Below are 22,259 nucleotides of genomic sequence, written 5' to 3'. Positions count from 1 at the left end.
AAGTAGACTGGGAAAATGTTGAATGACTTGGGTGGGGAGTACATTTTGAACAGGGACTGGACAGGGACATTATATTGAGACCAGTTAGCAGCAGTTAGGTTGATTGGAGTTGGGAGTGCGGTTTGGCTAGAGGCAAGAGGACTAGTTAAGTGTCAACTTAGACCTGATGAAAGAGGGACCTGTCTTTGGGTAGTGGTGGTAGAGATGTACAGGGACCCATGCATGGGATCTCCTGAGGGAAGGAATTACCAGGACTTATTGTGTGGATGTAGTCTGGCAGGATGGGAGAGAAGGGTCAGAAAAATCAAAGCTTAATCTAAGGTTTGAGCATGAGTGACAGGTAGACAATTATGGAACCAGGAAGAAAATAAGTTTATGAGAGGGGAAGGTAGAAATTTGAGTTTGATTTTTAAGTATGAAATTTACATTTAAAGACTACAAGAAACCTTACCTGTTTCAGCCATTCATTTCAGAGATATATAGAAGGAGATAGCTAGAGATTAATTCTCTATTTTGAATTTGAAGGGAATGACTAGGCTCTCTAAGGTAGGACTGTCTAGCAGACATTTGAAAACCGGTGCTATGTGTCCTCTTTTTCTTCTGTCATCTCCCTCAGTTCTTGCCTCATCATGTATTTTTGAAGCCTTCCCTTTCTTCCCTATGCCAGTCATTTTGGTCTAGCTTTCTGCTCTAGGCGCACTATTAGTCTGTACCATGTAATTTAGCTTTTAAATATAAGCTTTCTTTTTTTCTTTTTTTTTCCCCCTTATGGTTGGTTTTGCAGCACACTAGGGTGTGATTTGGAGCACTGGATCAGAACACACCTATCTGAATCTGTGTTCTGTTCTGGAAGGTCAGGGGTTGACCCCCAAAATACTGTGCTTGGTAGATTTGCCACCTATTAATATACTGAAAAAAGTTTGTTTTGTTTTCAGTGTGTACTGCCCGTAGAAAAAAATGAGTGTGTTCTCTTTGTGCGTTTTTCTTCCTCTGAGTGTTGAGCAGCTGCTGTGTCCTAGGTGCTGAGGTAGCTGATCAGAAGCCCCAAACGCCAATAGGCCACAATTTAGTTTGTTACTCACAGTATGAAACAGTCCTTTTATTATTATTTTTTTAATACCAACCTTACCTTTTCAAGTTTCAGGTTTTTCTATTTTAATATTTCGCAATCTTTTCCATGTTCACCTTGCCAGTGACTTCTTTAGAATGAATCTTAGACCCTTTTATTCTTTGTCTTCTTTTATTCCCATCCTAAATTTCTTAATCTGTCTAAAATGCTTGATCTGTACCCTGAACATTGCCGACAGGCATTCAGCACTCAGTAAATTGACTCTGAGTGTCATGGTTCTCTCTTCCTTTTGACTTTAGTCTTTTTTCCCCCTGTTTTGTCTTTGTCTAGTCTCATTTTGTTTAAGATATTAAGACTTCTAAAAAAATAAGAGCGGGATAAGGGAGCCAGGGTGGTTCAGTCGGTTAAGTGTCCCGACTCTTGATTTCAGCTCAGGTCCTGATATCAGCGTGGTGAGATCAATCCCTGTGTCTGGGCGGGGGGGGGGGCAGGGAGCCTGCTTAAGATTCTCTCTCTCTTCTTCTGCCCCTCCCCCCCTTAAAAAGAGTGGGATAATGTAGAATTTTTTTTCCCCTTACAGCATTCTTTCGACTTTTTCTATTTTAACTTTTTTTTAGGAATTAATCTAGAATGAATTCTGGAATATAGCTCTATGTGGCCCCAATTTTCATTTAGGTATAGTTAGGATTATGTTTACTAAATGGATTTTTTTGCATTCACATCAAAACTTGTGTGCCATTTTGTTTTACACTTAATTCCAAATTTAACATCTCTGTCCATTTTATGAAGCGGAGTTAACTTTTAATAATGCAAAAGAGCTCAAATGCAATATGTGTAATATTTATAAACTTGGATATTTAAAATGTTTTCTGTCTCCGTGATGTTCATAAGATTGTTAAGTCAGGTCTTAGTGATTTCTGGGGAATGCTACTATTTGCTTCTACCAAAATATTCTAGTCCTAGGTGGTGGTGTTTTCAGCCATTTTGGACACCTGAATAATAATCATCATAGTAATCACCTTTCTGTGTTGTGCCTCACCATTTTTTTATAGAGTGCTCTTAATTATAGGGGGGTCTCATCTCTCATGTGTTTGACTCTTAGGCAGCATGTACTTCATGGTGTAATTGACACCTTTAAACTGCCTTTTACAGGCCAGATTAGAACTTTTGATTATCTGTCCATGAGCAGATAAATCAAGCTACACCATTATAGTGCTGCCTGCCAACCAGCTGTTTAATTTGAGCAACATTATCTTTCTTTAATAGTGTGTACAATTATTTGAGGGGTTTCTTCCCTTCTGATATCCTAAAAATAAGTGGCAAACAAAATTGCAAATGCGAACACTGAGTAGGGATGAGTAATATAGTTTTCAGTCTTAATTTCTTTGTCTTGATTGTGTTAGATGAGCCAAAATGATGAGTAAATGTTGTCCCATAATTGGACATATGGTTGTTTTAAGCCGTGTGATTATGAAGGAAAATAATTGAACAAATAAATGTACAAAATGATAGAACTGTATTGAAAAGTTATTTATAAAACCAAGGTATAATTAGGAATTTTGTAATTTTTCCCTGTGTGGGAATTGGGCACTCCTTTTATTGTGTAAGTTTGTTCTACCTTGCTACATTCTGACTTGGGGTATAATTTTACAGGAACACGTTATGTATGAAAGTTGAAATGTATTTCCTTTTTTTGACACACCTTAGCATAGTTTTCTTTTACAAACACAGAAACTGTGGCTCAAAACACAAACCTGTTAATTTTTTCCCCAAGTCTTTACCTACATATTTAAGGTTTTAGAGGGGAGGGAATGGTCATTATTTGGAAAAGGGAAGGAACTTACAACTGGGGGGACTCTGTTCTATGAGTGTGTTTTATTTGGACCTTGGTGTGTGTGTGTGCGCGTGCGTTATTTATTTGGTATTTGGAAAATTTAGGCCATAGTGCTTTGCATAGTACACACTAAATACCCTGGAAGGGAGTAGAAGGTCAGTGAGCTGCTGAGTGTGAAACTGCTGGCAGTTCAGAGGGTATTGGTTCAGTGTGTTGGCAGTGCCAGAGTCTCCAGTGCTGGGCTTGAAAAGAAGAACATGTAATTTACTAGGGGCCCTTGGCTGGCTCAGTCAGTAGAGCATGTGACTCTCGATCTGGGGGTCGTGAGTTCAAGCCCCACACTGGGCGTGGAGCTAAACACCGAAGATTAAACAATCATATTTCCTATCTTCAAGTAATTTCATGAGGGTGATAGACAAATATTTACAATGAAGTGTGAAACTCTGATAGAGAAGTACAGGATGGTATGGAAACAAACAATTTATTGTTTCTTTGAAACTAATGGACATAAATCCTGAAATGGCTAGGCAGTGAAGCCCAAGGGCAGAGCTTGAAGTCTTAGCTGGGCTCTCTAAAAAACGGTTTAGGAGTTAACTCAGATGAAAGAAGCCAGTCTGAAAATGCTACATGCTATATGATTCCAACTATCCAGCATTCTGAGGAAGGCAAAACTATGGAGACAAAAGGATCAGTGGTTGCCAGGGGTGGGGTGGAGGAGAAAGATGAATAGGCAGAGCACAGAGGATTTTTAGGGCAGTGAAAATACTCTGTATGATACTATAGTGATGGATATATGCTGTCAGAATCCATGGGTGCAACACCAAGGGTGAACCCTCAGGTAACTCTGGACTTCGGGTGATAATGATGTGTCAGTGTAGGTTCATCCTTGGTTTAAAAAAAAAAAAAAGTACCATTCTGGTGGGTGATATTGATAATGGGGGTGGGGAGGCCAGTTTATCGGGAAAAGCACAGTAAACAAAAGTAAGGACTGTTGTGCAGATAGAAGTCTGAACCTTCTTCACTGATAAGTTTCATATGATTTAGAGCCATTCTTCTCTTCCTGGTGTAGAGAGAGAGACACTCTTACTAATGGAGATTTCCCTCATAAATGTAAATTTCCCTTGCAAAAGGGTGACTTCTACTCTGTTTTTAGAACTTTTCCTGTATCTGCTGTTTCTCACAGTAACATGCTCAAAATAATCCTCATGCCAAAGAAGCATATTTTGGGGTGGCAAATTCTGCTACCCTTCATCCCCACAGTAGCCCCATGGCTGATTCCTTCATTTCTTTCAAGTCTTCACTGAGATACCACTTTCTCAGGTATATGGGGAATCTCTGTACCTCACTCAGTTTTGTTGTAAACCTAAAACTACTCTTAAAAAACAAAACAAAACAAAACACAACAATCCTTAGGGCACCTGGGTGGCTCAGTCGATTAAGTGTTTGCCTTTGGCTCAGGTCATGATCCCAGGGTCCTGGGATTGAGCCCCCATTGGGCTCCCTGCTCAGCAGGGAGTCTGCTTCTCCCTCTTCCTCTCCCTCTGCCTCTCCCCCTGGCTTGAGCTCTCTCTCACTCACGCCTTCTCACTCTTAAATAAATAAATCAGTAAATAATCTTTAAAGAAAAGAAAAGTACATGTGGTCACTGTAAGTGATGAACACTGCCTCAGAACTATTTCTTTCATGCTTATGTATGGGCCATGAGTTCAGGGAGGTTTATTGCATTGAAAGACACAGTTGGGGGCACCTGGGTGACTCAGACTCTTAATTTCAACTCAGGTCATGATCTCAGGGTTGTGAGATCCAGCCCTGTGTTGGGCCCCATGCTGGGCATGGAGCCTGTTTGGGATTCTCTCCCCACCCCCCTCCACTCTCTTTTGCTCTCTCTCCCTCTTAAAAAAAAAAAAAAGAAAGAAAAAGAAAAGAAAGAAAGAAAACAAGACACAGTTGGCACAGGACTTTATCCTGGGTAAAAAGTGATCACCGCAGTGGCCAACTGGGATTCTGACATTTACCTCACATCTAGTTTAGTTATGGTAAAGACGGCTATTAGTAATTCCCCAGCTTTATTTCTAGGAACTGAATCCATTTAGATTTCTTTCACAGAAATGTTCTTCTAGAAGCGGGTTTTGTTTTCAGACAGAAATCAGAAGAACATTAGAACTCTCCCTTTAGGACTTAGAGATTTGGTCTCAGTTTGATTATTACAGCGATTTCTAAACCTGTTTTTACCTTGGCCGCTTTCCACTAAATCCATTTGAAAATGCATTAGTGGAATCTTTCTCTTTGAACAGGGCTTTTCCAGGGTTCTCTTTCAGATTATTCCATTCTACTTTTCTTACACTTCCGAATACATTGTAGAAATTTTTCCTTGGGGTGTACTGAGAATTCTCAGTGTTAATTAATTGACCTTATACTGCTAGTATCTGTCCTTTATAAACTTGAAAACCAAAAAGTGTAGGGTCTTAATAGATGGTAAAGGAAAAAGAAATGATAGCAGCACCAAACGTCAGACATTTAAGTTGCTGAGATTTGAAAATATCAATGAATTTTAAGGTTGGGGCATGGAAGTTCAGTTGGTAAATTCCAGATGACCTCTCTCCTCCAGCTTGGTGTCTGCTTTTTTGTTCTTTAACCTTTTGTTTACTTTGTTGTCTATTGACTGTAGAAACAAACATGCTAGAATGAATAGGACTTATGGCTTGCATTTTTAAGATTTTTAAAATTGAGAAATAGTTCACATACCATAGAAGTCACCCTTTTAAAGGGTATGATTCACCAGCTTTTAGAGTATTCAGAGATGTGCAGCCATAACCATTATCTAATCCCAGAACATTTTCATCACTCCCAAAGAAACCTCATACTTACTAACAGTCACTCTCCATTCTACCCTTTGCCAGCCTCTAGCCCCCATGAATTTACTTCTGTCTATGGATTTGGAGATTTCATATAAATGAATCATACAATATATGGCCTTTTGTAACTGGCTTATTTCAGTCAACAGTTTTTTTTTTTTTTTTTTAAAGATTTTATTTATTTATTTGAGAGAGAATGAGACAGAGAGAGAGAGCATGAGAGGGGGGAGGATCAGAGGGAGAAGCAGACTCCCTGCTGAGCAGGGAGTCCGATGCGGGAGTCGATCCTGGGACTCCAGGATCATGACCTGAGCCGAAGGCAGTCGCTTAACCAACTGAGCCACCCAGGCGCCCCTCAGTCAACAGTTTTTTTAAGGTTTGTCTATGTTGTAGCATGTGTCAGTGCTTTATTCCTTTTTATGGCTGAATAATATTCCATTATATGGCTATGCCACATTTATCCAGTCATCATTTGGACATTTGGATTGTTTCCACTTTTTGGCTATTATGAATAATGCTGCTGTGAACGTTTGTGTGTAGACATATGTTTTCATTTCTCTCAAGTATGTACCTAGCAGTGGAATTCCTGTGTCATATGGTTATTCTCTTTAGCTTTCTGAGGAACTGTCAAATTGTTTTAATCAGCCACTGCACCATTTTACATCCCACCAGCAATGTGTGAGGGTTCTAAATTCTCCACATCCTCCCCAACTCTTTTTCTTGTCCATCTTTTTCATTAGAGCTATCCCAGTGGGTGTGAAGTAGTTTTTCATTTTAGTTTTGATTTGCATTTCTTTTTTATTTATTTATTTATTTATTTATTTATTTATTTATTTGAGAGAGAGAGAGCACATGAGAGGGGGGAGGGTCAGAGGGCGAAGCAGACTCCCTGCTGAGCAGGGAGCCTGATGTGGGACTCGATCCAGGGACTCCAGGATTATGACCTGAGCTGAAGGTAGTCGCTTAACCAACTGAGCCACCCAGGCGTCCTGCATTTCTCTTTTGACTAATGATGTTGAACATCTTGTCCTGTGTTTGGTTATTTGTCTTACCCTCTTTGGGGAAAAAATGTCTATTCAAATTCTTTGTCCATTTTTATTTTTTAAAGATATTTATTTGAGAGAGTGAGCAGGGGGAAGAGCAGAGGGAAGAGCAGAGGGAGAGGGACAATCAGACTTCTGTGCTGAGTGCAGAGCCCAACATGGGGCTTGATCCCAGGACCCTGAGATCATGACCTGAGCCAAAATTAAGAGTCAGACACTTAACCAACTGAGCCACCCGGGCGCCCCTGCCCATTTTTAAATGGGGTTGTCTTGTTGGGTTGTAACAGTTCTTTGTACATTCTGGATACTAGACCCTTATTTGACATATGAGTTGCAAATAGTTTTTGTCATTCTTTGGATTGTCTTCTCAATTTCTTGGTAGTATTTGAAGCACAAGAGTTTTTTTTGATAAAGTCCAATTGAATGAATGAAGAAGTTATCTATCTATCTATCTACCTATCTGTTTCTCTATCTACCTATTTATTTTTGTTACTTGTGCATTTGGTATCATACCTAAGAAACCATTGTCCAATACAAGGTCAAGAATACACCCATGTTCTTCTAAGAATTTGATAGTTTTGGCTCTTACATTTAGGTGTTCATTCCATTTTGAGTTAATTTTTGTATATGGTATGATTCTTTTGCATGTGGATATCTGCTTATTCCAGCACCACTTGTTGAATATGGCATTCTTTTTAACTGTTCTTTTCTTGCTTTATTTACCATCAATCCAAAGACTTATATTAATAGTGCATGAAACTGAGGCACCTGGGTGGCTCAGTCGTTCAGCGTCTGCCTTCGGCTCAGGTCATGATCCCAGGGTCCTGGGATCGAGTCCCGCATCGGGCTCCCTGCTCATCGGGAAGCCTGCTTCTCCCTCTCCCACTCTCCCTGCTTGTGCTCCTGCTCTCGCTCTGTCTCTCTCTGTCAAGTAAATAAATAAAATCTTTAAAAAAAAAAAATAGTGCATGAAACTCTGCAAAGCATGTGATAAGACTGGAATATGTAGTTTACAATAAGAACCTATCTTCCCTCAGGACTTACATATCTAGTTGAGACTGATGATGGAATTATACACAAAATTGTTCAGTGGGATACAATTCAGTGCTAGAGGAATGGTGGAGAGAACAGAATTCATTAGGAATTGAGAAGACTGAGTAAATCTATGAGCAGAGAGGTTCATAGAGGAGATGAAGGTACTGAGGTTGGGTAAGGTTTAGATACAGAAATGGCCAGAGTAGAGCTACTGAAGCAGTTAGATTCATTTGGCTCAGGGTATGGAATACCTTTTAGACAGATTTTGAAATTTTCCTGAATTACCAAGTCTTCTCTTAGCCTAAATTATATTATTAGAAGTTGGAAGCACCTGATACATACTTTGTGCAATTGTATCTAGAGAAGAGGGCAGTTTTTATTTTGGTTACATCATATTGGATTGGGTATCTTATGGGCACTATCTTCTGTTTGCTTATCTTTTTACTTCTCTCAGTGGTTGTCACTGAACTAGACTTAAATTCCCTCTTCACAGTCCCTACAACCTTCTAGGTTTCTTTTCTTGAAACTTTAGAGAAACTCTTTTGTCATGGTCACTGATAACTTCCACATTGTAAATCCAGTGGTCAGTTCTCAGTCTGTATCTTAATAGCAGAGCATTTAACAGTTACTTCTTCCTCCTTGACACATTGTCTTTACTTGGCTTCCCCAGCACCCTGCTTGATTTTCCTCCTACCTCACAGTGTTTTCAGTTGTCTGTTAGTCTCCTTTTCTAGTTCTACTTCATCTTGGTCTCATAAACTTGGAGTTTCCAGGACTCCCATCTTTTATCACTTCTTTTTGTCTGTACTTACTGCCTCTTTTGATGATTTCATTTAGCCTCATGGCTTTATGATTTTTTTTAAAGATTTATTTATTTTAGAGAGAGAGTGCAAGAGAGTGCAGGGAGGGGGGTAAAGGGAGAGGGAGAAGAATCTCAAGCAGACTCCCCATTGAGCACAAAGCCCAACATGGGGCTTGATCCCAGGAATCATAAGATCAAAGCTGAAACCAAGAGTTGGACACCCAACTGACTGAGCCACCCAGGCACTAACCTTATGCCTTTAAGTATCATCTACATGCCAGTGGCTCACAAATTTGTAGATCCAGCCCCATGTTTGCTCTTGAACTCCAGGTTTATAAATCTAACTCACTCCACATGTGTACTGGGGTAACTACTCACATATCAAATTTAACAAACCCAAAAGTGAACTCTTTCTCTCTTCCTTCCTCTCATACCTGCTCAGCTTTTAATTTTTATCATTCTAATTGAAGACAACTCCATCTTTCCAGTTGACTTAAGCTAAAATGTTTGGAGTCATCTGTGAGTCCTTTTCTTGCCTCATACTCAGTCAGGAAATCCTATTGGCTTTACCCTCCGAATATATCCAGAATCCAACCACTTCTCACCACCTCCACATCTAAAACCCTGGGCTGAGCCACTGCCCTCTTATCTGGACTGCTGCCACAGCCTCCTAACTTCTCTTCCTGCTTCTGTTCTTGTACTTCTGTCTTGAGCCAGAATGACCATACTAAAATGTGTTAGTTTATGTACCTGCTCTGCTCAAAACCTTGCAGTGGATACCCTTTCACGCAAAATAAAAGCTAAAGTCTTTACAGTGCCAAAAAGGCCTGCAAGATGAGGACCCCCATTATCTCTTAAACTTTTTCTCCTCCTGTTTTTCTTTGCCAGACATCTACTTTAGCCACACTGGCTTTTTTGCTATTCCTTAAATAATCTTGGTATATTTCTGTAAGGGCTTTTGTCCTCTCAGCCTGGAATGCTTTCCCCTGAAGGGGAGGAGAAATAATTTTTCCTTTAACCTTGTGAGTTCTTGGCTGAGACCCCTGTAATAAAAGGCAGATTAACAAGAGAAAAACAGCTTATTAACATGTATACCTTATGTATACAAGGGAAGTTCTCAAAGAAAAGTGAGTAACTCAAAGAGGTGGTTTAGAGTTCAGGCTTAAGTACCATCTTCAGCTAAAGATGAAAGAAAGGTGTGGGGAGGCCAGTTTATCAGGAAAAGCACAGTAAACAAAAGTAAGGTTTGTTGTGCAGATATAAGTCTGAACTTTCTTCACTGATAAGTTTCATATGATTTAGAGCCATTCTTCTCTTCTTGGTGTAGAGAGACACTCTTACTAATAGAGATTTCCCTCATAAATGTAAATTTCCCTTACAAAAGGGTGACTTCTACTCTGTTTTTAGAACTTTTCCTGTATCTGCTGTTTCTCACAGTAACATGCTCAAAATAATCCTTATGCCAAGAAGCATATTTTGGGGTGGCAAATTCTGCTACCCTTCATCCCCACAGTAGCCCCATGGCTGGTTCCCTCATTTCTTTCAAGTCTTTGCTGAGATACCACTTTCTAAGTGAGGCCTATCATATCCATTCTGTTTAAGATTGTAATTGTTCAGCTCACATACACTCTCCATCTCTTTTACTCTGCTTTTTCTCCCCCAGTAGAATATATCCTCTTTTGTCATAGTATATATAATTGACTTATTGTGTTGTTTATCTTGCTCATCAGAAGGTGTCTTGCTCAATAAATATTTGTTGAATGAATGAACATCCTAGGGCTGTTGTACTTTTGGGGTTGTTATTGTTCAGAATCTTGAACCCCACCCCAGACCTCTTGAATTAGATACAGGGGGTGGAGGTGCAACTCCTTTGTTTTAACTAGACCTTCAGGTGATTCTGATGTAAATTCAAGTTTAAGAACCACTGCTATATCATAGTGAGTAGTTCAGAAGCCAGGCCTGTTGCTCACAGGTGGGGATATATAGATGTATGAGGTAATTGATAAATGTTTGCTTTTCTTCCCATCTTCTTCTCCTCCCTTTTTCCTGAGGAGATAGCACTGGGAAAGATGATATAAACTTTAGCAACTTTCAGTTGATTTAGCATGTGTATCAAGGTCCCCAAGACCACCTTTAGGTTCCAGTTATCACTAGGAGGACACACAGGAATTAGCCTGTAGTCACACTCATGGCTAAGATTTGTTACAGCGAAAAGGACACAAAGCAAAATCGGCCAAGGGAAGAGGTTCATGGGGCAAAGTCCAGAGGAAACCAGGAGAAAATTTCCAAGAGTCCTCTCTCAGTGGAGTGTCACACAAAGCAGGATACATTTAATTCCTCCAGCATCAGATTGTAACAAGTGTGAAGTGTTGTCTACCAAGGAAGCTCATTAGAGACATAGTGCTCAGGGTGTTCATTGGGGACTGGTCATATAGGCACCCTCTGCGTAGCACATACCAAAACTCCAGACTCTCAGAAGGAAAGCAGGAATTCGGCTTAAACCTCATTGTACAGTTTAGGCATAATGAGCCACTCCTATCAGTTAGGGTGGTGGGAACCCTGATAAGAATGGCTCACTGTGCCTTATAGATGGGGATATGTTAACTCTTTTTCTGCTATGTTCACTCTTTTCATCTGGTATCCAAAGAAGTTTGTTGGGTTTTTTCCCTACTTCTTTATATAGATTATAAAGCATTTAGACTAAATCTCTCTTTTAGGAAATTGAGTAACAAAGAAAATGTTTTGAGGATAACTTGAACAGTTTACTTTAAGTGGATTGAATAACTGAGTTTATTCAGTTAGACATATTTTCTGAAAAATGCCTTGGCAGTATCATTCACAGTCTGTGCTATTTTAGTAATTACAAAAGTGGCTTATTTCATAGTAAAGTTTTCTTATTTATTCCAAAAAATAAATTAAGATAACTTTCTTAGCATTCACTTGAAAAATGTTATCTATGAATGTGACCATCTGTTTCAAAGCAGATATTTGTTTTTCTTCACTTTTCTTCCAACTTTCATGTTCTAAAGGGCCTATTTGAAATTTGCCATCTTTGGGTTTGCTTTCGTGAGTAACCAATCTTTCTTTCTTTCTTTCTCTCTTTCTTTTTTTATAGGCCAAGATGCTGAATTATCAGGGACACTTTCACTTGTTTTGACACAGTGCTGTAAGAGAATAAAGGACACTGTTCAAAAATTGGCCTCAGACCACAAAGACATCCACAGCAGTGTTTCTCGGGTTGGAAAAGCCATTGATAAGGTATGGTGTTGAAGGAAGTGTCTGGGACTTTTTAACATCATCCTTCATCTCCTATCACTGCTTTGATAACATTTGCTTTCTTCAATTCTTTTATGCTATTCCTTTCATCCTGGCTTTTATTAATTTTTTCAGATTTGGTTTTACTATGTTATTCTTAAAGTTTGCTCTTGATATTTAAAAAAACAAAAATAAAAACATTTGCTTATATGACTACAGTTCCTGGTATCATGATGAGTGAATTTCCAAAGAAATTTTAACTCCTGTGAGGGAGTGTGTTTATAGAAGTAACTTCCTACTTCCTGAATAGTTCCCTGGTAGTGACTCTGTCTCTCTTATGGGGCGATTAGGATAATACCCTTGCATCTGTCTCCCCTGCATCATCCTGTTGTCTTCCTGTGTGCATGCTAGTCACTTTTCTCCAGTGTTGCTTTCTATGTGAGTGAGTGGGTTGGTTGCAGTCTACTTCTGTTGGGTGATCGTTCCGGTGACATCTCTTGAATCTTTGACTTAGTGGTTTACTTATAAGTGGTTATTTTTAGCACTGGGCCAGTTTTGCCCTTGGAGTTCATAGTGGGGCCTAAGAGATAGGGCCTAACTACCTCTGTGTGATACCTCTGACTACATCAGCCATTGGCGAATTTGTAACTGTTTATGGATGTTTCTTTGACACAAACTTGTGGGAAGGTAGGAAGAACTTTTGGGAGAGCTCTTTGTAGAAAAAACCAGTCCTATGAGTTGCTTAGTCTGAATGTAGGAGAGCTAGTAGCTATGATGTAGATAGAAACTCATGGAATCCAGAGGGTGACTTTGTCTAACTCATGGGTAAGCCTCCCTGTTAGAAATTATCCTGTAGAGCAGTAGTCTTGAAGGGCTAGTCTCCAGGCAGTCTAAGGTGGAACTATCTGCTACTAAGGAGATATTGCTAACTGGTAGGTACAGTGTGACTGGACAGTGTGTGGCACGGGCTCTAAGGATTGTTTGGGTAGCTGTGGTTTACAGAAGTGTTAGTGACCTTTTAGAGAGCTTTCACCACTCCCATAGTGCTGAGGGTTTCAACTTGGCAAAAGAGGCCTGAGAAGTAGTCTTGGCAGCAGCAACACGATATTTGGATTAGTGATGGCATTTGCTAGCAAAGGCTGGGAAGGCAGTATTCTCTGAAATAACTTTGAGGTTGTGATGCCTGTTTGGTGACTCCAAGAGAGTGAACAAGCTTTGGAAGTGGCTTTGGCATCAGACTTTTTGGGGGCTATGGCATTGGAAATCTTCAGTTGGTATGTACTAGCTTAAGGGCTCACTGGAATGGTGGTGGGGCACTTTAGAGAGGATCTTAAATCACTGTGGGTGAGGGACCTTCAGGTTCTCTAGGTGGTGTTTAGGAAGCTTTGGGTTTTGGTGGCTGACAATGACCAAGGCAATCTAGTGATTCTGATGGTTCAAGCCCTTGGAGGTAACAGGAGGCATCTGCTTGACCACCAGGCTGCTTGTAGTTATGACAGAGGGTGGGGACAGCAAGACCAGAAGATGCCATGATAGTGGGAAGAGCTGAAGTTTTCATAGCAGCCAATCAGAGAAAGTATCTGAGAAGAGATCCCAGATTCAGGATAGGTGAGGATGGCCTCAGCAGCCATATCTCAAGTGTGTGGACTGCTGGCCACTAGGATCTAGAGCATTTGGGCCAGTAATTGACCAGCTTTGTATTCTACCACTGATAGGGTGACCATGTGTCCCCATTTCCTAGATTGTGCCTGTTGTCCTGTCAGATTATTAGAACCTTCTTTTTACTCTTGTTCCCCTAGCTAATGTTGACTTGCAGAGCATGTCTTCCTGATCTAGCAAGTCTTTACAAATACTCATAATTGTTGTCAAATATTTTGGCTAATCTTTGAGACAAAGCATTTAAGTGTATTTGGTGCTAGAAACAAAAGAATCCCTTTGAGAATGGATACCAAGGGAATGCATAGTGAGTAATGTACATTATAGCTTTTTTGGTGCGGATGTGTTTGAAGTGAATGTTCCTAATTATATATTTTGATTTACTCATTTCTCTTTGGAGGACATTTTTGTCATGTAAGTTATAAGGGCTTTTTCAAGTAAAAAAAATTTTTTGTATGATTTTATGTTGCTGTGAAGGTAGTTTAGGTTCTAGGTGACCTGGATTCCAGATTCTTCTGATCCATCCTATGACATTCCATTGTTAAGTTGATACTGTTAAGTGTTTGCTGAATTATGGTCCTGGGGCACAGAAGAAAGCCTGGATCTTTTAACCCAGTTCTGTACCATTTTTCAGTGCATTTTCTCCCTCCCTCTTTTTTGGGGTGGGAACATCTGTTTGGCCTGAGCTGTAACAGGAAGCTGTTACCTACACTAGAACTACCTAGACACTGTGCTTCTCACATACTTGAGGAATTCTGTGTAGGCTGTTGTCTTATAGGACTCCACTGACTTGTAGTTTGGACCTGGTAAATTTGTACAAGCTTCCAGGGCCACCCATTGTAACAAGGCTGGGTGGACTCCTATGGGCTGGTGGTGAGCAAACAAGATGAAGCTGAAGCCATTGTGGCACAGGCCTTTATGTACCACAAACAGACTTGAGTAATAAACCGGAATGCTGTCCAGCAGCCTGTGAGTACCTTGTTATGGACACATGTTCCCACCCTGCCAAGAGGAGGACAAAGAAGCTGGTGACTCCTTTATGAGCAGGCTGGTTTTGAGTGAGGAACATTAGTAAATTTTTGACATGCTTAATGATTTTTTTCCTTTAATGTTTTAATGCTTGTTTTAAAGTTCTTTAGTCATCGCTTAATGTAAGCATAAAAAAAGTTTGTGGTGTTAGCCAAGGCACTTTCTGGCTTTTAATTTTGTGAACATAAAAAAATTATTGAAGATTTCTGCCTTAATGTGTTGACTATTTTCAGATCATAGTATGATCACTATTTAAAATAAATAATATCAGCTATTGGGTTCTGTGGCAAATTATTTTTAGTAAAAACAATGTGTTGGCCTATTTTTAATTTCCTCTCCCATTTTAAGAACATCTAGAATTCTCTCCTGCTTAGGGCTTTTACTTCAGTGTTTAAGTCTTTTGACTTTTTTTGAGTTTACTTCCTAAGTAAGAAAAGTCAATAAAACCATTACTGCTTTAGATATGTGTGTGTGTGTTTATGTTAAAATAAATAGTGCTAAGAGTTTAAATTGTCTAAATTTAGACACAGTTGTGGGATAGTTGAAAGCACAATACATAGTCCATGTTCTTTAGAAGAGGATGGTCTAGTTCGGTTATGTAAGAGTGCTGCTTGTACACGTGAAAGAGCTGGGAAAATTCTGAGGCTACATAAGATAAATTTGCATGAGATGCACTCTCTTTACTGTAAAGTAAAGGGAAGATCATTGTGCTCTTATTTAGTCTAAGTTTTGTGGAGTTGGTATCTTAAATTTGAATTGGGGGGCGCCTGGGTGGCTCAGTTGGTTAAGTGTCCGGCTCCCTTTCGGCTCAGGTTGTGAGCCTCGGGGTCATGCTCATTGTGGAATCTGCTTCTCTCTCTCTCCCCCTTTTCCCCTCCCCCTGCTCACATGCATGCTCTAAATAAATAAATAAATGAATAAATAAATAAAATCTTTAAAAAAATTTGACTTGGAAGAACAGTTAAGATTTCAAACAGCAGAGGTGTAGTTTTCTGTAGGACTGAGGAAGAGGCTAAACAACTGAGAAATGCTGGACTCCTGTGAAAGACCCTCGGGGACTGACTCTATTGGAGTGGCTGCCTAATCAGGAATAGGGTTGATGGAAGGCCTAAGGATTTGATTCAAGGAGATTAGGGAAAAAGGGAGTGAATGATATAAGCAGTTGAGGATTTGCTTGCCCTCATTAAATAGGATGAAATTAGACTAAGGAGAAGTCCGGAGTAGGAAGATAATAGCTGTCATGTATTGAGTGTTGACCGTGTTCCAGCTATTGAGCTGGGCGCTGTACATATATTTATATTCTATGGTATAGGAACATTGTTCCCATTTTAAGACTCAGATATTAAGTAACATATCCCAGGTGTACAGCTTGGAAGTGGTGAATCAGGATTTGGAAAAAGATCTCACTCATGAGTGCTACACTAGGAAATCAGGCCATTGCAGGGCTGGTAGTGTTTTAAGGGGGGAAATAAGGGTTAAAAATAGTTTTTAAAAAGCATCAGCCTAAGCTGATCTGCCAGTAGATGGAGCATCTACATGGGTGAGTTAAAACGCTGACTGTGTTAAAAAATGGAGTAATGCCATAAAAAGCAAAATATAGAATATTTAAGATAGTTCTGGGTGAGCCATCTGGAACTTCCTTTTATGTAGGTATGACTGGGGTATGAGAGGAGAAAAAGATACCAATGGGAGAAAAGGTGTTGGATTTGGCCTTAAATAGTAGCTGAGATACAGAGTGGGTGAGATCAGGTATGTACTAGCTCTAAAGTTCTGTTATTATGTAATGGATAAATCTTTATATAGTAGAGAGATGTTATTGTTAATGAAGGAAAAAGGAAATTAAAATGACTGGAAATAGAAAATACACTCTGATTAAGAAGAAGAGCTAAGTTGAGTTCTGAAATACAGACAGATAATTTGATAATATATTTTGAGTATTGAATTTTTAGAATTACTGAAAAGGAATGGTTAACAAAGTTATAAAAAAGACAACAATGATAAAAAGCCAGGAACATATTACCTAAAAATAAAATAAAACATGTCAAACTAACTCTTCTCCCTGAACTACTAGTGAGTAATCCAAGAAAATGCACTAGACTTATGTGTCTAAATTTTGGGGAGGCATTTAATAAAAATCTCATATCTTTGTAGTCAAGATGGAAGGCATTTCTTTTTAAATTATGTGATTTGGATTAGGAGCAGCCACATTCTCAATACCTTGTTGGGTTTGGCCATAGTTGCATGGTCTGAGGATCGATTTGACCTACCCAGGCTTGGCCACAGTTGTTTGCTCCAGGGTGGATACCTCAGAGTCCTCTCCTAGGATCTTTCTCATTAGAGCTCTTATGGAAAGAAGGGCTGGGAATATGTGCACCTAGAAGTGATTAGTAGTCCCTGAAAGAATGTGGTCTGTTGTGGGAAACAAAATTCTTCTTCAGAGAGAAATAGAGCAAGAGGTGGGGGAGGGAACATCTTTTGAGGTTCAGCTACCCTCTTACCTACCCCTGGTTACCTGAGCCTTTCTTCAAATCCAGCTTGTTTGGGCAAAGGAGATTTCTGTTTGTAGGAACCAAGAGTCCTGACTCATACAAGCAGCTAGATGCTCTCTGGGTCTCTTCACTTATATCAGGCTCCAGTTTCTGTGAAACAACATTGGTTTTGTCTTTTTCAGTCTGAAGATCATTCTCAAAAGAGATGAGTTAAGTTCTGTTTTTTTTTGCCATCTGTTACACAACATCATTAGCTCTAAGCTCTGGGCCTATCTTGTTCTTATTCTGCTCTGAGCTGAATGAAACTACATTCTTTAGTTGATAATGATAATTGTTTGCATTATAGTCTAGTCCACAGAAGAAAGCCTAAACCTTTGCAATCAGGTGTCATATTAAGATGCAGGATCAGAGAATCCCACTGGGCCTGGAGGTGTTATGGACCCACTTTTGCCTGAGGCTAGAAGATGAAATAGCTTGCTTAATCTAGCATCCAAGTCAGGTTGGGTTGAGAGGGAAAAGGGACCTTACACCCATTAAGTTGTGCCACCTAATGCAGTGTGTAATTGTATTCGAGTGATTTTTAAATTAATGAATTTGTTCTTAATGCCTGTGTTAATGTGTTTTTTGTTTTTATTTATGTTTTCTAAAATGAAGACTTTTCAGTGTAGAATCAGAAGATTTGGTGGCAAGGCCTGCTTCTCCAATTCAGCTACTGTTGTATTGAAGGCTTTCTGTGGGATAAGGTCCTGGTAGATATTTTGGTGTACATTATTTAGTTAGTCTTTACCAACACTTTGTAAGATAGGGATTATTGTCCACAGATACAGGTGTGAAAACTTTGATCAAAGAACTAGAAAGCAGATGGACAAACTGGGTAAATACTAAGATTTTATGACTTTGAAGAAACTTCCTTAACTGGAGTTCCTTGAGAGAATTAACTCCCGGTGAGTGTCCTTGGGCATCCTCTGTATGTATGAATTTCTCTCTTATGCATCTAGAGTGGTAAGAGGTATGTGCCATCTTTGGGAAGATTAGTAAAATAGTTCCTCAAATTTCTGTCATCTGTTCAGATAAGGAGGCAGTTGGGAAAGCAGATTGACCAGAGCAGAAAGGTGTGTAAAATAATTGTGAGGGGTAGGGATGCAAATGTGACAGATGGTTAGATTATGGAGCATTTTAAGGATTTTAAAAGCCCAATGCTGGAGTTTGGCATATCTCTGACCATGTCACGTTACTCTCCCCTTTGTTTATAAAGTAAGAACTTACCAGTATGCCTCCCCCCCACCCCGCTCCTTCTTTGATCTGGCACAACCTGCCTCTCTCTTAACTTTGAAAACCAAAATAGAAGTATGAATATCATACAGAGGACAGAATGGAACGTTTAAGAAGGTAGCGTCTCCATCTAGAAATGCATCTACAAATGCTGATTATGACACACTACTGAATTTATTTTCCAACCATAGTTTGCAAGGCACCGCTGGCTGGTATATGCCCAAATATGGATTATTTCATCTGAGACCATGTGCCTCATCATCAGCTTTACTAGGTTTGCTAAATTTTTCCCTGAAGGGCTTATACTAAATTACCGTCCTACCAAACATGTATTAAACACAATTCTGTTTCTCATCTACATTTGGTACTATCAGACTTGAAATTTTCTGAATATTTCACACCCATCTGATTAATTTATCTTGTTGTATAAATTTGCATTTCCATCATCATCTTTGGGGTTGAGCATCTTTTCATGTTTTTGACTATCAGAATTTCTCCCTTTTGTGAATTTCTTGCTCATCTTTTGTCCACTTTTTTTCAATTAGGTTGTTTGTCTTTATTGTTTGGGAGGAATTTTGGTTGTTTTGTTCTCATATTGGGAGGAATTAAAAAAAAAACCCACACCTCTTTTGGATGTATGTAAAGTATGTATGTATATATGTATGTAAAGTCGGTATCTTTTCCCAGACTGAGTGGAACCAGAATCCAGGTCTTCTTAATTCCCTGTTAAGTATCCTTTGTGGTCTACCTCTGTCCCTCACTGCTAAACCAGATTAATTGGATGCTTAGAAGAGAAATTGATTCCTGCTAGGTGTAACAATAGCACATTGTTAGGTTCATACACCAATTTTTCTTCAAAAGTAGGTGGGGGAGTTTTTTTTTTTTTTTTAAATTATTAACAGTATTAAAGAATTGACACTTAAGAATTAAAATAATTACTGAGTTTTTTCTTGTATTGTTACCATTGCTCAATAATTAAAATTTCAGGGGTGTCTCGGTGGCTTGGTCGGTTAAGTGTCCGACTCTTGATCTCAGCTCTGGTCTTGATCTCAGGGTTGTGGGTTTGGGCACCATGCTGGGCATGGAGCCTACTTTAAAAAAATACATAATTTCATAAACTTTATTTCAGAAATGTATTGGTTTTGAATGGTGAACAATCAAAACCGGTCCTCAAAGTCTAACCAGTTTGTAAGCATGTTCATGATGTGGCCAAGGAGATAGGATGATCTGTTTAGATTTCATAGTTTCATAATGTTTTATTAAAGTTATTTACTCCTTCTCTGTCTCAGTTTCCAGATTTTATTTCTTTATTTCTTTATATATATATATATATATATATATATATTTTTTTTTTTTTTTTTTTAAAGATTTTATTTATTTGACAGAGAGAGACACGGTGAGAGAGGGAATACAAGCAGGGGGAGTGGGAGAGGGAGAAGCAGGCTTCCTGCCGAGCAGGGAGCCTGATGTGGGGCTCGATCCCAGGACCCTGGGATCATGACCTGAGCCGAAGGCAGAAGCTTAACAACTGAGCCACCCAGGTGCCCCTCTTTATATTTTTTTTAAAAAAGGTTTTATTAGTTTATTTGAGAAAGAGAGAGCAGGCATGTGGGCGGGGGAGATGGGAGAGGCAGAGACTCTCAAGTAGACTCCACACTGAGCACAGACAGTTGCGGGGCTTGATCTCATGACTCTGAGATTGTGACCTGAGCCAAAAACAAGAGTCAGATGCTTAACCAGCTGAGCCACCCAGGCACCCCTCAGCTTCCACATTTTTAAACTTAAAATCGTCAAAAATATGAATGGCACTGAAAGTACATACATGAGATAGTGTGTGAATTAATGTATCGTTTCTAAGCTATAACATCCTTGCCAGGCAGACACACCCTTGAATGTGTGCTTTTTTGTTTTTGATTCTTGTTTGAATTCTGCTTTCATATTTAAGAACATCTTTTCAAGTTTTTTCTTGAAAAATGTAAAAGGAAAAAGTACAGTAAAACAGAAGTACTAATAATAGATATTTCTTTTTATTAGCCACTTCTTGGCTTGTTTGCAATGCTACTGATTTCCTGCAGCCATGCAAACGAGTTTGGTCACCTAGCAACAGAAGCTGGAACTGATCCTAGCACTGAAGCAACAGAAAGAACATACAGTTATAACAAAAGGAGTAGCACTATGCTGCATTTCCTCAACCTCTTCATACAGTTTTAACTTTAATTTTTACTACATGTGAGCAGAAAATAAGCTGTGAAAGTAGTTTGTTTTTCTACCTTGATAGTTTAAACTGGAAAGTCAGAAAATTTCATCTAATGCATTGCTTATTCATGTTTAGTTATATTTTCCAAGACTATGGAATTAGAATTTGAATGCAGTAAAGATACCCTGAGCATAAGGGTGTTTGATTTTTTCCTTACCCATATAGCAGTGACTAGGGTATACCTTATGGAAATAAAGGTATGTGAGGAGCATAGCAAAATTGTTTAAATTTGTTTAAATATTAAACTCTTACATTTTAACATTTTCAGATGATCAAAATTAACTTTTTTATGTATATTAAGGGAAGATTTGAAGGAATTCTTTTCTTGAGCAGTTATTATCTGATGGTAGCTATTAAAATTTGGACTTAGTCTATACTGCCAAATAAAATAGTCTCTTTTAACATGCTCTGTCCTTTGAGATGACCGTTGTGTCTTCCAAAGTTGTTTCATTTCTTTCCTGCAGAACAGGAACCTTATAAATTTGTTGGGGGTTGATGGGATTGGAGTATAATTATTAAATGAGTAAGTAGAAATCTGAAGGCTATGTTTGGATTGAATGAGGTCACTAGATCAGTGAGGAATCTTTCTTACATAGTCTCAATGATTCTTGCTTATAGGGTACACTTAGACATTGAGAGAAATACAGGCAGATGCTGGAGTTTGTTATAAATTGTGTCATCTTCAGATAGCCATTCCTTTATTCATTTGAATGGCCATTTGTCTGGGGCAGAAAATATGGGACAGTGTCTATGACATCATCACCCGTATGGCCTCTGCTCTAGTCTGGAAGAGGAACAGAGTAGCACCATCTCCACTTCCAGCGTTCTAGTGGTCATAGACGGCATAGAGATACAATAATCTACTCAAAAGCATTGGTGAACTGTTATAAAGTCATCTCTCAACAGGCAGAATCTGATAATCTGATTTGAAATTAGCCTTATGCAAGCAGTTGTGGCTTTTTCTTCAGTGCTAGGGACAGCCTATTTAGTATTTGTGTGGTAGCTATTGCTTTAGCATCTAGGTACTTGGTATTATTAGTATTCTTTAGGTTAAGTACTAGACCAAGAAAGAGGTCTATAAAAAGCAAGTAAATAAAATTTAAGATTCTGACGGTAATTTTGCTTGTTCATTTTTGGTTTTTGTCTAAGTAATTCTGAGTCTTAATGTATGTGTTTTGTTTTAGGCTATTGGATTGACATCCAAAATAAGGGTAGATAGCTCTTTAAAGAAAAATGTGCTCAATGTTGGAGAGAACTCTCCTGCATTGCGGTCATTGTAAATGGTGGGTGCTTAGCAGTTTCTGCCTGTTCTTGTATGTGCTATAAAATAATCCTATGTTACTTGGTCTGAGTTAAGCAGCGGTTGCCTAGGATTGTAATTTCAGTTAAATCTAAATGATCTTGTCTAATTAAATTTATGTGCTTAAAAAAATGCAAGAGGTTTATTGGGGGGTAATGCCTATGTAAGATTTAGGGAGTGAAAGTAAAATTCGTTAGGGAAAGCTTTTATTTTTTATTTTATTTTATTTTATTTAAATTTTATTAGTTAACATATAGTGCACTATTGATTTCTGGAGTAGAATTCAGTGATTCATCACTTATATATGACACCCAGTGCTCATCATAAGTGCCGTCTTTAATACCCATCACCTATCTAGCCCAC

General features: G+C 38.9%; 1 protein-coding gene across 1 annotated transcript in view; it reads left to right on the top strand.

Moving 5' to 3' along the window:
- RMND5A (required for meiotic nuclear division 5 homolog A) overlaps nucleotides 1–22,259 on the top strand; it is a 58,778-nt gene that overhangs the window by 9,190 nt on the left and 27,329 nt on the right. The window contains exon 2 of the mRNA XM_032410507.1: nucleotides 11,754–11,896. Coding sequence (XP_032266398.1) covers nucleotides 11,754–11,896 — 143 coding nt within the window. The remainder of the gene's footprint in view (nucleotides 1–11,753; nucleotides 11,897–22,259) is intronic.

This window comes from Phoca vitulina, unplaced genomic scaffold, assembly GCF_004348235.1.
Source record: "Phoca vitulina isolate PV1807 unplaced genomic scaffold, GSC_HSeal_1.0 scaffold12, whole genome shotgun sequence".
Taxonomy (NCBI): domain Eukaryota; kingdom Metazoa; phylum Chordata; class Mammalia; order Carnivora; family Phocidae; genus Phoca; species Phoca vitulina.
This window is presented reverse-complemented; position numbering and strand designations above follow the sequence as displayed.